Source organism: Cherax quadricarinatus, chromosome 86 (assembly GCF_038502225.1).
Source record: "Cherax quadricarinatus isolate ZL_2023a chromosome 86, ASM3850222v1, whole genome shotgun sequence".
NCBI lineage: Eukaryota > Metazoa > Arthropoda > Malacostraca > Decapoda > Parastacidae > Cherax > Cherax quadricarinatus.
This window is the reverse complement of record NC_091377.1, coordinates 408,235-423,941: the sequence shown is the minus strand read 5'-3', so window position 1 is coordinate 423,941 and position 15,707 is coordinate 408,235. Positions and strand designations below refer to the sequence as shown.

Here is a 15,707-nt window from a genome sequence, read left to right as displayed (position 1 = left end):
TGTGGTGGATCGTATTTACTTTTCATTGCCAGGAACGCTGAGTGATGTCAGAGGTCAGAGCTCTCTTTAAATCTGGCATCTTGCTCTATTGTGTATCAGTTTAAGATATCCAGCAGATTTCTTTCATTTTATCTTTCTAGCATTCTAGCCCATATCCTATTCAGCAAAACTGGTTTATAGTTATTCGGTTGTCTGGCTATCTGGTAGCTGCCTGTTGCTGTCAGCCTCCTGTCTCTCACAATGGGGTTGTCTTTCATGACCCTGTTGGCTCTGTCCCTACCTGGTTAGTGCACCACTCTGGTGGTATTTCTCTTAGTGGGTCTATTGCTGCTTCCATTATGCTATGTGTCTGATTTTCCTTTCATTTTGTTTGCCATTATTCTTCTGTCACCATACACACCTACTTTCTAGGTTCATAGAGGTTTATCTTCTTTTTTAAGGAATTTTTCTAAGCAGGAAGGACTACCGGGAAATCGCTCTGCTTTTGTTACTTACAACAAAAGGAATTCTTCTCACTGATCACAGTTTTATTGAGGGGAACTCCAGCGTCAGAATGCTTTTCACAGCGCACCAAAATGCTGAATACTTCTTACAGAAACTGCACTTCTCTCTAACGTTACAATCCTCATAAAGTTTACCACTTCCTCAGCCTTCCTCACTGCCGCAGCTGTCGGGATGTGTCTCCTCTTTCCTCACCATCTAGTGTTTCGTCTTCTCTTTTAGTTATTTTTAATGTTGTGACTGATATTTTATTCTTTGTTTAGTTTTGCCTTCTTTTACAGTCTCTCAAGGTTTCCTTTTCTTCGGCACTTTCAATTCTTGCGTCATCCCCTTTAACAGGTTAGAAAGCGTGTTTTATTTTCTCCTTGACCTCTAATCTTCCCCTTTTCCCTACACCCTTTCCTTCATTTCCACCCTCGTCTTTTCCACCGTGTTTTAATCTGTTCTGTTACCTCTTTCAATCCTCTTCCATCTTGTCAGTATTGTTTACCATTTCTCCAGTTTGCATCTAACCCCTGGTATTCGTGTCTGATCCTCTCTTCCTACTGTTCCAGTCCCTTTACCTCTCTCTTCCAGGGATCAGAGTGCGATTAACCTCCACTATTCCTTGATCTGAATAACCCACAAGGGTGTAGTGACACTGTGTGTCGCCTCAGACGCTGGTGTACTGTGCTGTCGTTGTCATATACGAGAAAGTTTAAAGGATTAGGATCACAAAGACCACAGTTGATCTTTTAATCGGATTCCACTGCTGTTCCCTATAAACAAAAGAATATCTCGTTGAACCTTTTTTTTCAGGTATTTGGATCATGGGTTCCATACAATCCCACATTTCGAATCGGATCCTTTATTGATTTTATAAATTCACTGTTAAATCTTGTGTTATGGAGCTCATCTATGGGCTAAGCTTTGTATAATAAAGCTCATACGTGAGCTAAAGCTTTCGTAATAAAACTGCCATTTAAGGGGAAATTTGAGTAAAGTCTTTAAATCTATGAGAAATAAAAAAAGATTTTTCACAATATATAACCCCATTTTTTAAGGATTGTCTAGAAATTTCACCTGTGAACGAAGCCATATGAAATAAAGTTCATCTTTGAGCGAAACATTGTGGAATGAAGCTCACCTTCGAGCGAAACATTGTGGGATAAAGCTCACTCCTGAGCGAAACATTGTGAGATAAAGCTCACCTTTGAGCGAAACATTGTGGGATAAAGCTCACATTTGAACGAAACATTGTGGGATAAAGCTCACTTCTGAGCGAAACATTGTGGGATAAAGCTCATCTTTGAGCGAAACATTGTGGGATAAAGCTTATCTTCGAACGAAACATTTTGGGATAAAGCTCACCTTCGAACGAAACATTGTGGGATAAAACTCACCTTTGAGCGAAACATTGTGGGATAAAGCTCATCTTCGAACGAAATGGTGTCAAGATTAACGTGTGATCCCAAATATCTCTTCAAAGAGAGAAACAGTGAGGAGGGGGCGAAACATCAACATCACCTGAAGATCAATAAAAACAATTGACAGTGCAGTCGAGAGAGATTATTTTTTTAGTAAAGAGGACAGTGGAGTTGGGATGAGTGGACTAGGTGAAGGTGGTCGCTCTTAAAGGTGAGCTTATAGCCGGGTTAGGTGCGTGGGACGGTGGTTATAGGGGCCACATTGCTGTCCCGGTTCACCTAGCAGTAAAATAGGTACCTGGGTGTTAGTCGACTGGTGTGGGTCGCATCCTGAGACAAAACTGACTTAATTTGCCAGAAATGCTCTGCCTAACAAGGGGCTTTTTATATAATAGTGTGTCATTGGTGTCAGCTATGGTCTGTATAAGTTGTACCATGTACTTGTAGAAATAGATTATTATGATTATTATTATTATTATTATTATTATTATTATAAGAACATAACATAAGAATGGAGGAACACTGCAGGCCTACTGGCCCATACAAATTACATATATATATATATATATATATATATATATATATATATATATATATATATATATAGACTGCGTACCTTGTCCTAAGGTTCGTAGGTTCGAGTCTCCTTCAGCCAGAGATCAGCGTTTGTGTATTTCGCCTGCTCTCGCGAATTCCTTGCATTGTTCAAATCTCTAGTAAGGCTGATGCATGCAGGGGATGAGATGAAAAGCTGTAAGCCTTCTCCCTGAAAGCTGGCTGCCTTGGATCAAACTTGTAGCGCAAGCTACACCCCAAGGTATTGTCCAGTGTGGGTAGATTGGTAAAGCACTGCGTACCTTGTCCTAAGGTTCGTAGGTTCGAGTCTTCTTCAGCCAGAGATCAGCGTTTGTGTATATTTCGCCTGCTCTCGCGAATTCCTTGTGTGTGTGTATATATATATATAAAATTATATATATATATATATATATATATATATATATATATATATATATATATATATATATATATATATATTATTTATATATATTTCTCATGTAATTTGACAATAATGGTGATTAATTATCTATAGAATTCACTTTAAATTTTGTTACATTAGACTCGCCCGGACGCCTTTTTTTCTGGAAAAAATAAATCTGGGTTAATATAGCTTTTTTACGACCTTCAGGGACATGAGTTGATGCTCGTGAGGGGCTCTTGATGCAAGGGGTTGGATCTATCCTCCCTATTCCTCGGATCAAACCCGATTACCTCCAGTTGCCCAGGTGGTGCATGACCCCCCAACGGGTTTGGCACTTCCTCAGGATTATGCCTATATATATATATATATATATATATATATATATATATATATATATATATATATATATATATATATATATATATATATATATATGGTGTTTCAAATTGATGGACCCGATTTGCATATATACTGCTTAGAATTTGGGTCCTTCAATTTAAAACGCCCTGTATATTGAAAATTTAGTGGGCTATACAAGGTCCGCTTCGGCTATCGTATCTCTCACGTGTAAAATTTACGATATCAAAAGTAACAATCCCAAAAACCCCAATGGAAATAAGTTATTTTGACTTTTTTTGGAGTTATTACCCTAGTCAGGGATGGGGAACATGCGGCCTTAATTAAGGCCGCATGCGACCTTCTAGGGTAGTAATGCTGCCTTATTAGATTACAGCTAATTTTAATGCGTTCTCACTAGATTACAGCTAACTTTAATGCGTTCTCACTAGATTTCAGCTAACTTTAATGCGTTCTCGCTAGATTTCAGCTAACTTTAATGCGTTCTCGCTAGATTACAGCTAACTTTAATGCGTTCTCGCTAGATTACAGCTAACTTTAATACGTTCTCGCTAGATTACAGCTAACTTTAATGCGTTCTCGCTAGATTACAGCTAACTTTAATGCGTTCTCGCTAGATTACAGCTAACTTTAATGCGTTCTCGCTAGATTACAGCTAACTTTAATGCGTTCTCACTAGATTTCAGCTAACTTTAATGCGTTCTCATTAGATTACAGCTAACTTGAATGCGTTCTCATTAGATTACAGCTAACTTGAATGCGTTCTCATTAGATTACAGCTAACTTGAATGCGTTCTCGCTAGATTACAGCTAACTTTAATGCGTTCTCGCTAGATTACAGCTAACTTTAATGTGTTCTCGCTAGATTACAGCTAACTTTAATGCTGCCTTCCAACATGAGAAACGTTCCTCATCCCTGTATACACATATGCTGCTATGTATGACAATTTATGTACCTGTATTTATGTATACCTGTATCTGAACAAACTTAATCGAGTAAATACAACTGTGGAAGGTTGTAAATAATAACATCGGGAGAATTACAATGGAGAAATTATTTATGATTACCGTGGCTGGTACAATCTGTGAAAGATTGTGGATAACGATACCATCTGTTACAATAAGCTGGTGTAATAGATGGCCAGCTGTTTTGTAAAAGTTGTAGTGAGTGACCCGTGTGTGTGTGTGTGTGTGTGTGTGTGTGTGTGTGTGTGTGTGTGTGTGTGTGTGTGGTGTGTGTGTGTGTGTGTGTGTGTGTACTCACCTAATTGTGGTTGCAGGGGTCGATACTCAGCTCCTGGCCCCGCCTCTTCACTGATCGCTACTGGATCCTCTCTCTCTCTGCTTCCTGAGCTTTGTCATACCTCTTCTTAAAACTATGTATGGTTCCTGCCTCCACTACTTCATAAGAACATAAGAACATAAGAACGAAGGAACACTGCAGAAGGCCTACTGGCCCATGCGAGGCAGGTCCAAGTCTCCTACCGGCTTAAGCCAATGCACCCAACCTAGTCAGGTCAGGTCACATTGACTTAAGGGAGGAACACGGCAACCGACCTGTTAGCACAAGCTATCAGGTCTAACTCACACCCACCCACATCTACTCATGTATTTATCCAACCTATTTTTAAAGCTACACAACGTTCTGGCCTCTATAACGGTACTTGGGAGTTTGTTCCACTCATCCACAACTCTATTACCAAACCAGTACTTTCCTGTATCCTTCCTGAATCTGAATTTTTCCAACTTAAAACCATTGCTGCGAGTCCTGTCTAGGCTAGATATTTTCAGCACACTATTTACATCCCCTTTATTTATTCCTGTCTTCCACTTATACACCTCAATCATATCCCCCCTAATTCTACGTCTTTCTAGAGAGTGCAGTTTCAGGGCCCTTAGTCTATCCTCATAGGGAAGGTTTCTGATACATGGGATCATCTTTGTCATCCTCCTTTGTACATTTTCCAGAGAATTTATATCCATTCTGTAATACGGTGACCAAAACTGTGCAGCATAATCTAAATGAGGCCTAACCAAGGATGTATAGAGTTGAAGAACAACCTGAGGACTCCTATTATTTATGCTTCTTGATATGAAGCCAAGGATTCTATTAGCTTTATTGCGAACACTTATGCACTGTTGTCTTGGTTTCAGATTACTGCTAACCAGAACTCCTAAATCTTTTTCGCAATCCGTAATATTAAGATCTACATTATTTAGTTTATATGTGGCATGGTTATTGTCCTGTCCAACATTTAGAACTTTGCATTTGTCTATATTAAACTGCATCTGCCACTTCTCCGACCACTGCATCAGTCTATTCAAATCTTCCTGGAGTGCTCGAATGTCCTCGTCAGAATGAATTCGACGGCCTATTTTGGTGTCATCGGCAAACTTGCCGATGTCGCTCTTTATGCCCTCATCTATGTCGTTTATGTAGATTGTGAACAGCAGGGGGCCCAACACTGACCCCTGTGGAACACCGCTCGTGACGCTTCCCCACTCTGATTTCTCCCCATTTATGCAAACTCTCTGCTGCCTATTTGTCAACCATGCCTCTATCCAGGAAAAAATTTCTCCTCCTATTCCATGTGCTTTAATTTTCCTCAATAGTCTCTGATGTGGGACCCTGTCAAAAGCCTTACTGAAGTCCATATACACAATATCATATTCATTACCATGATCTACCTCCTCAAATACATTAGTGAAAAAAGTTAATAAATTCGTAAGGCAGGAACGCCCCTTTGTAAAACCATGCTGAGATTCGTTGATTAATTTATGCTTTTCAAGGTGGCTACGAACTGCCTCGGCAATTATTGATTCCATAAATTTTCCCACTATGGAGGTTAGGCTTATTGGTCTATAGTTCGAAGCTAAGGACCTGTCACCTGTTTTGAAAATAGGTATCACATTTGCCATTTTCCACTTATCTGGCACCATGCCAGTTTGTAGTGATATGTTGAAAAGATTAGCCAAAGGTGTGCTAAGCTCCTCTTTACATTCCTTTAGAACCCTTGCATACAGTTCATCAGGGCCTGGGGATTTGTTAGGTTTTAATTTATCTATTTGCCTAAGGACCATGTCACTTGTGACCCTAATAGTGCACAGTTTATTATCGTCCTGTTCTACATAATTTATCATTACTGGAATATCGCTGGTATCCTCCTGTGTAAAAACTGAGAGGAAGTATGTGTTAAAAATTCTACACATTTCCTTATCACTGTCAGTGAGCTGACCCGAGGAACTTTTGAGTGGGCCTATCTTGTCCCTGATCTTACTTCTGTATACTTGAAAGAATCCTTTTGGGTTAGTCTTCGATTCTCTTGCAACTTTAACCTCATAATCTCTTTTTGCTTTTCTAATTCCCTTTTTTATTTCTCTCTTTAACTGAATATATCGATTTCTTAATTGCCCCTCTCCTCTTTTGATTTGCCTATATAAGCCTCTCTTTTGACCAATCAGATATTTTAATCTATTGTTCATCCATTTAGGATCATTTTTGTTTGATCTGATTTCCCTATTTGGAACATAATTTGACTGAGCAGCTAGAACTATGCCCTGGAAAGCATCATATCGGCAACCATCACCACCTACCTGACCCTTAGTCAGGTCATTCCAGTTCAGCCCACCTAAGTAATTTTTCAGTCCTATGAAATCAGCCAAGCGAAAGTCAGGGACGGAGACTTGATTGCCATTATTAGGGGAATTCCATGATATGTTAAAACTGAGTGATTTGTGATCACTCTCCCCAAGCTCATCATTAACCTCAAGATTATTAATTAGTGTTTCCCTACTGGCAAGAACCAAGTCAAGGAGGTTATTTCCCCTAGTTGGCTCTGTCACAAACTGTTTTAAAAAACAATCCTGGATCGTATCAAGAAAGTCACCCGACTCTAAATTTCCTGTCAAATTGCTCCAGTCAATCTGTCTATAGTTGAAATCTCCCATTAGCACAACATTTTCGTATGTAGATGCCTTACGAATTTCGTCCCATAGAAGTTTACTGCACTCCCTATCAAGATTTGGGGCCCTGTAAATCACACCCAAAATTAGTTTTTCTCGGCCCTCGAGAAGCTGTAACCAAACAGATTCAGTGGCTGACGCTTCTAATTTAATATCTTGTCTAACACAACAATTTAAATTGTCTCTGACATACATCGCTACTCCACCACCTTTCCTGTTGACCCTGTCAGTGTGGAATAATTTATAGCCTTGTATGTGACATTCAGAGGGCATCTCTCTATCTTTCAGATTGAGCCAGGTCTCTGTTATAGCAATAATATCTATGTTTCCTGCACTTGCAATTAATCTTAGCTCATCTATCTTATTTCTAACACTCCTGCTATTAGTATAGTAAACCTTAAGGGAGCTAGTCCCTTGCTGCCCTCTGCTGTCCCCCTTTGTTTGCTGACCTGTTCTATTGTCTTTATTTATAACTTCATGCTGAATGCCTTTTATACATTTAATGTTTCCAACCCTAGTGTTGCAACCTGCTTGTTTCCCACACACACCCATACCTCTATCTTCCATCAGTTTAAAATCATAGGCATTTCACCAATGACCTTCTCAATCGAGTCTGCAAGTGCTACCACCCCTGCCCCAGAGAGATGTACCCCATCCCTTGCATACATATCATGTTTGCCATAAAAGTTGTTCCAGTTGTCAATGAATGGGATTGCAAGTTCCTTGCAGTATCTGTCTAGCCAGCAATTTACACCAATTGCCCTAGACAACCATTCATTTCCTACTCCCCTTCTAGGCAAGATGCTACATATGATTGGGATCCCTCCCTTAGACTTAATGAAATCTATAGCTGACCTGTACTTATCTAGCAGCTCTTCTCTCCTACCCTTCCCAATATCATTTCCACCAGCACTGAGACAGATAATGGGCTTGTTCCCATTACCTGACATGATATTATCCAGCCTGTTGACAATGTCCCCAACACCAGCTCCAGGGAAGCACACTCTATCTCTCATCTTCTTATTCCTATTACAAAAAGCACGGTCAACATATCTTACCTGAGAGTCACCAACCACAAGAATGCGCTTACCTTCATTAGCAGGGGCAGTAGTACCCTTACCTTCACTGGCCACTGAAGTACATTCATCCTGGAGAACAGAGAAGCGATTTCCTACCTTCAGATCTTCACTCTTAACTTTCCTTACTCTGATGCGCCTCCCATTACTGTGAACAACTCGCCACTTGTAGCAGGTGCTGGGCTGCACCTCACTGCTGGTAGCCGTTGCTCCCTCCCCACCTACAGCCTCCTCACAGTGAGAGACAGACTGCACCTCACTGCTAGAAGCCTCATTCCCCACATCTCCAACCACCTCACACTCTCTCCCAGGCCCATTGAGGTGGACCTTCAGCCTCCTAATCTCCTCCTGGAGAAGCAAGACCTCCTCCTTCAACTCTCCAACCTCAGTTTTTAAAACACTGCAGAAGCAAGCCATGCTTTGTAACCGTCCACGCTAATCCCCAAAGCAGCTCAGGGTCTGTGACCTCACGTGACGACTGACCACTGAACACTGACGACTTGCTAGGCTATTCCACTTGCTGACAACTCTATGACTGTATGTATGTGTGTGTGTGTGTGTGTGTGTGTGTGTGTGTGTGCGCTCACCTAGTTGACCTAGTTGAGGTTGCAGGGGTCGAGTCCAAGCTCCTGGCCCCGCCTCTTCACTGGTCGCTACTAGGTCACTCTCCCTGAACCGTGAGCTTTATCATACCTCTGCTTAAAATTATATATGGATCCTGCCTCCACTACATCGCTTCCTAAACTGTTCCACTTCCTGACTACTCTGTGGCTGAAGAAGTACTTCCTAACATCCCTGTGATTCATCTGTGTCTTCAACTTCCAACTGTGTCCCCGTGTTGCTGTGTCCCATCTCTGGAACATCCTGTCTTTGTCCACCTTGTCAAGGTAGACAAAGACAGGATGTTCCAGAGATGGTGTGTGTTAGTGACCCTTGTGTCTGTTAGGTACCCATGTATATGTGTGTGTGTTAGGGACCCCTGTGTCTGTTAGGTACCCATGTATATGTGTGTATGTTAGGGACCCCTGTATCTGTTAGGTACCCATGTATATGTGTGTGTTAGGGACCCCTGTGTCTGTTAGGTACCCATGTATATGTGTGTGTTAGGGACCCCTGTATCTGTTAGGTACCCATGTATATGTGTGTGTTATGGACCCCTGTATCTGTTAGGTACCCATGTATATGTGTGTGTGTTAGGGACCCCTGTATCTGTTAGGTACCCATGTATATGTGTGTGTATTATGGACCCCTGTGTCTGTTAGGTACCCATGTATATGTGTGTGTGTGTGTTATGGACCCCTGTGTCTGTTAGGTACCCATGTATATGTGTGTATGTTAGGGACCCCTGTATCTGTTAGGTACCCATGTATATATGTGTGTGTGTCAGTGACCCCCCCCCCCCCCCGTGTCTATAAGTTAGGGAAAAATATACAGCAGTCAATATTAATGGTGAATCCAGGAAGTGACAGAAAATTCTTAACATGAAGCCCCTTCCGGATAGTAAGGGGAGAGGGGAGAGTCCCCCTGAGGTGGTGATGGGAAATTCCCCTTCTGTGCTGAGGGAAAGTTCCCTATAGCAACTTGGAGGGCTGAGTGTAAGCTCACGAAGACGGTACTGCCTCCAGGCCGCGCTGACGTCCACGTTTTCATCCACAGTAAATCAATGATGGGAGGTAACGGGAGTTGGTGCTACCATTAAAACTGATGTTTAGCCGGTTACCTGCAGCTGTTGGTGGTAGTGAAGGTATTAGCAGCTGCTGTTGGTGGTAGTGAAGGTATTAGCAGCAGCTGTTGGTGGTAGTGAAGGTATTAGCAGCTGTTGGTGGTAGTGAAGGTATTAGCAGCTGTTGGTGGTAGTGAAGGTATTAGCTGCTGCTGCTGTTGGTGGTAGTGAAGGTATTAGCAGCTGCTGTTGGTGGTAGTGAAGGTATTAGCAGCTGCTGTTGGTGGTAGTGAAGGTATTAGCAGCTGTTGGTGGTAGTGAGGGTATTAGCAGCTGTTGGTGGTAGTGAAGGTATTAGCTGCTGCTGCTGTTGGTGGTAGTGAAGGTATTAGCTGCTGCTGCTGTTGGTGGTAGTGAAGGTATTACCTGCTGCTGCTGTTGGTGGTAGTGAAGGTATTACCTGCTGCTGCTGTTGGTGGTAGTGAAGGTATTACCTGCTGCTGCTGTTGGTGGTAGTGAAGGTATTACCTGCTGCTGCTGTTGGTGGTAGTGAAGGTATTAGCTGCTGTTAGTGGTTGTGAGAGTGTTACCTGTTGGTGTAGTAGTGAGGGTGTTACCTGTTGGTGTAGTAGTGAGGGTGTTACCTGTTGGTGTAGTAGTGAGGGTGTTACCTGTTGGTGTAGTAGTGAGGGTGTTACCTGTTGGTGTAGTAATTAGTGAGGGTGTTAGTCGATTCTCTGTCAAACGAGAATGAAGCTCACACCCGTCATTCACCTGTTTTCCAGTACATCTCCTCTGTGTAAGTTATTACTCACACCTGACTCTCAGACACATTTCAGTTTGCCCAAGGCATCGGTCTTTCGCTTAAGTTGATATTTCTATAATTACCGGGATGCCTGCAGAGACCTCGGGGAACTATCAGTTGTTTTAGCATTCACAACTCAAGTTTTTTTTAACTGGTATGCATTTTAACTTAGTGTGATAGGATTAATGTACGTGAAAAACTCTTCAGTAATAGTTTTTATATATATTTTTATATATTGAATGTTCTTGTAAGTTTTAATTTATATTGCAAGGGGAATTGAGTAATCAGTTTTGTGTTTGCATCTATGTACATTCACAAATGTGTAAATCAGTTTTGTGTTTGCATCTATGTACATTCACAAATGTGCAAATAAGACATAATATGCGCTTTATGGATTTTATTGAGGAAACGTTTCGCCCTACCAGATATAGTTTTGGTGAACTGCATATTGTCTTAACACGCTTGAGTACATCTAGGTGAGTAATTTAAATACATGTGAGTACATTTAGGTGAGTAAAGTACTTGTGAGTACATCTAGGCGAGTAATTTAAGTACATGTGAGTACATTTAGGTGAGTAAAGTACATGTGAGTACATCTAGATGAGTAATTTAAGTACATGTGAGTACATCTAGGTGAGTAAAGTACTTGTGAGTACATCTAGATGAGTAATTTAAGTACATGTGAGTGAGTACATCTAGGTGAGTATGAAGAAGCTGTGGTAGTATAGATATTGCTGAAGAATTAAACACATGTACATCTGGGTATCTTTATTGTAGACGTTTCGCCCTCCAGTGGCTTTATCAACACAAATTGAAGGACATAACTGGAAGACTGTAGAGCTATATACTGCTTCTATATACAGTGTAGAAGCAAAAATCGCGACCAAGCGATACAAGATGCAAAACAACCATGAGGGGATGTTGATAGGTCTAGGCCTTTCGTGTTGCAATCAACACGTCAGGAGCTTGCAATGTTGCAGATAGGAGGAGGTCCGAGTCAATGCGTTTAGAGGAAGAGTCTTTGCTTGAGCAAAGGTGCTTCCTATAAACTCATTTGCTTGGAATTCTTCCTCTTTTCTGCAACAGCTTCTGATGTGTTGATTGCAACACGAAAGGCCTAGAGCTGTCATTCAACTCCCCCACTGGTTCTGCACAGTGTTGATGTTAACAGTGGTGCTCTCCTCAGTTCTGTGGCAGACATGCCTTCACCTGCCACTCCAAGAGGCCAGGTGCTGTCCATGAGTGAGGTATCCCCTCCTGAGGAGTACTTCCGTGGGGTATCCCCGCTCTGCCGCAGGATGCTGGACGACATGACCGCCGTGCGGGAGGCCTACGGTGACCGCTGGAACGGCCTCTCCTACCACCAACAGTGTCGTGTTATTGATCAAGCCATTGTAGACGAGGTGGGCCCACACTCCCTTATTGTAATAAGTATCCCAGACACTCTTATTTTGTAGACAGTTGAGTTACTTAGATGTTTTAACCTTTAAGGTCTAAATAATAAGCTATTACAAGGATCCCAATGGAAATAAGTCACACTTTCTTGGTCATCCTACGTAATTCACACACATGTTAATATCTGCGGCTAGCCGGGGATCGAACCCGTGTTATTTTTAGCCCACCTCTTGGGAAGCAAGTCAAAATTCACGACGCTCTAACCACTGAACCAGCAATCCTGTAGAGTTCGATCCCCGGCTAGCCTTAGTTTGATAAATACTTACAAAGCACTTGTGGTTGTATTAATGTTACTATGCATGATAATTTGTATAATTGTCGTTGTGTACCTGTACCTAAATAAACTTACCCTGATGGGTTTACCGCTTCCCCATGCATGTAATGATATAATTTCTAGCTACATGCAGATATAACTTTACAACTATAAATATTAATAGATATTCGTATTGTCACGTATTTCTATGTATCTTATGGCTATTATACGAAGGCTTATTCATGGGGAAGCCCCAAAGTCGCAGGGGTCAAACAGTGCATGGGGAATGGATGGTAATCAGGTGTGATTTCGGCTAAGCTAAAATTTCCTGAGTCACGAAGAATCCTTCACCAGCGGGTTTGATCAACCTTGATACTATGGACTAGTTATAATTTATATCCTGCAAGAGTCCTTGGCTTGTTTGGTGGCGAGTCATCACCAGGTCTGTGGTCTTCTTGTCGTCTAGGTCTGGTGTGGTCTTCAAGACCAAATCAAGTGTATCTCAGCTTCTCAAGGATCATTGTTTTATCGTGTCATCTCTACAACTCCCCCTCAAGTGGCACTTGAAGCTGACGCTCTTACGTTCTCAGTTTATAAACACGAGCTTATAATATTCAATTAAAGCTTCCTTGAATTCCATACATTTCCTTTACTGTTAAATACCATATTTTGCATATATTTAAATCATACTTTTTTTTAATGTTTGTACATTACTTGAGCTATTTTGCATGACTATAATTTATCTCTTAACACTACATAATTTTTCACTGGCACTGATGCCTTTTACTGCCACTTTACAGACGTCACAAACCCGAAATGCTTTGCATAACAAGGGACTTTCTGTCTATTATGACAGTGATATCAGCTATTCTCTATACATTGTACATGTAGAAATTAGAGGTTATTACTGTAACTCATTCCAAAATCATTTTAGTAATATAATTCGTGCTATAACGTGTGCGGATCTCAGTCGTGTCTGGGAAGGTGGCGACAGGCGCCGCCACGCCTCACCGATGTGAAATTAGACCTGACGTTCTAAAATAAATATGACAGGGATATATCAGGTTAAATGGTTGAAAGAGACGAGACCAAGAACTATAACTCATCACCCAAATCAAATAGCTTGGTGATACCTATATATATATATATATATATATATATATATATATATATATATATATATATATGTATATATATATATATATGTGTTAATGTTGCAGTTTAAAAACTGTAGTGTAAAGCACCCTTCTGGCAAGACAGTGATGGAGTGAATGATGGTGAAAGTTTTTCTTTTTCGGGCCACCCTGCCTTGGTGGGAATCGGCCAGTGTGTTAATAATATATATATATATATATATATATATATATATATATATATATATATATATATATATATTGTGTGTGTGTGCTCACCTATTTGTGGTTGCAGGGGTCGAGTCTTAGCTCCTGGCCCCGCCTCTTCACCGGTTGCTACTGGGCCCTCTCTCTCCCCGCTCCATGAGCTTTATCAAACCTCGTCTTAAAACTGTGTATGGTTCCTGCCTCCACTACGTCATTTTCTAGGCTATTCCACTGCCTTACAACTCTATGACTGAAGTGTGTGTGTGTGTGTGTGTGTGTGTGTGTGTGTGTGTGTGTGTGTGTGTGTATGTATGTATGTATGTATGTGTGTGTACTCACCTAGTTGAGGTTGCGGGGGTCGAGTCCGAGCTCCTGGCCCCGCCTCTTCACTGATCGCTACTAGGTCACTCTCCCTGAGCCGTGAGCTTTATCGTACCTCTGCTTAAAGCTATGTATGGATCCTGCCTCCACTACATCGCTTCCCAAACTATTCCACTTACTGACTACTCTGTGGCTGAAGAAATACTTCCTAACATCCCTGTGATTCATCTGTGTCTTTAGCTTCCAACTGTGTCCCCTTGTTACTGTGTCCAATCTCTGGAACATCCTGTTTTTGTCCACCTTGTCAATTCCTCTCAGTATTTTGTATGTCGTTATCATGTCCCCCCTATCTCTCCTGTCCTCCAGTGTCGTCAGGTTGATTTCCCTTAACCTCTCCTCGTAGGACATACCTCTTAGCTCTGGGACTAGTCTTGTTGCAAACCTTTGCACTTTCTCTAGTTTCTTTACGTGCTTGGCTAGGTGTGGGTTCCAAACTGGTGCCGCATACTCCAATATGGGCCTAACGTATACGGTGTACAGGGTCCTGAACGATTCCTTATTAAGATGTCGGAATGCTGTTCTGAGGTTTGCTAGGCGCCCATATGCTGCAGCAGTTATTTGGTTGATGTGTGTGTGTGTGTGTGTGTGTGTGTGTGTGTGTGTGTGTATGTATGTGTGTGTGTGTGTGTGTGTGTGTGTGTGTGTGTGTGTGTGTGTGTATTGCCCAGTTTTAATACTGTTTGTGTATTGCTGTAATTTTAGTTCAAGGCCAAACAGGAAAAAATACTTGTATTAACATTACAGCGACAAAAATACGGTATTCATGTTGATTCATGTGGGATATTTTACCCACCTCATTGATTTCCAAAATACTGAGAAACTTGTAACCAGGTCCGTGGCCTGCTGGGAAAAGCTCTCGCTTCACACGATGGAATTCCCGGGTTCGATTCCCGGCGAGGGTAGAAACATCGGACGTGTTTCCTTATACCGGATGTCTATGTTAACCCATCAGTAAAATGGTGTGGGTCACATCCTGGGACAAAATTGACCTAATTTGCCCAATATACTCACCATAACAAGCGGCTTTCTGTATAGTAGTATGTCATTGATGTCAGCTATGGTCTGTATACCTTGTACATGTACTGGTAGAAATAAGGATTTATTATTATTATTATTATTATTATTATTATTATTATTATTATTATTATTATTATAAAAGGGACACCCTTGTCATATTTTTTTTCTTAATGCACAGGCGACGGTGCGCCGATATGATGGTGGTACTGACGATGGTCCTGAGTGCGAGTACTTCCCCAAGCTGAAACTCCCAACAGGACAGAAGGTGGTCTGTGACGAGAACCTCACAGCCAGGGGCTTCGTGAGTACTACACTGGCTTCTTCCAAACCACGGTACGGGTGGGGTTTGAACTCGCGGCGAGTCGTAAAACTCCAGGTCAGTGCGTAAGCCACTGGGCCAGTGGGCTACAATAAGATTTATCCAAGTAGGTATATATGTGTAGTCACATTTTTGGTCACAGTGGTGATCCATGCTAACCTCCCTATGGTGCATAAATATACTTAAATGGTT

General features: G+C 41.5%; 1 protein-coding gene across 2 annotated transcripts in view; it reads left to right on the top strand.

Annotated features, from left to right (window-relative positions):
• The window catches only part of LOC128702988 (mucin-2), an 89,224-nt gene that overhangs the window by 68,415 nt on the left and 5,102 nt on the right, over window positions 1–15,707 (top strand). For both annotated transcript variants that reach the window (XM_053797499.2, XM_053797500.2), the window contains 2 exons: window positions 11,937–12,153; window positions 15,375–15,497. In XM_053797499.2, coding sequence (XP_053653474.2) covers window positions 11,950–12,153; window positions 15,375–15,497 — 327 coding nt within the window. In that variant the 5' untranslated portion in view covers window positions 11,937–11,949. The remainder of the gene's footprint in view (window positions 1–11,936; window positions 12,154–15,374; window positions 15,498–15,707) is intronic.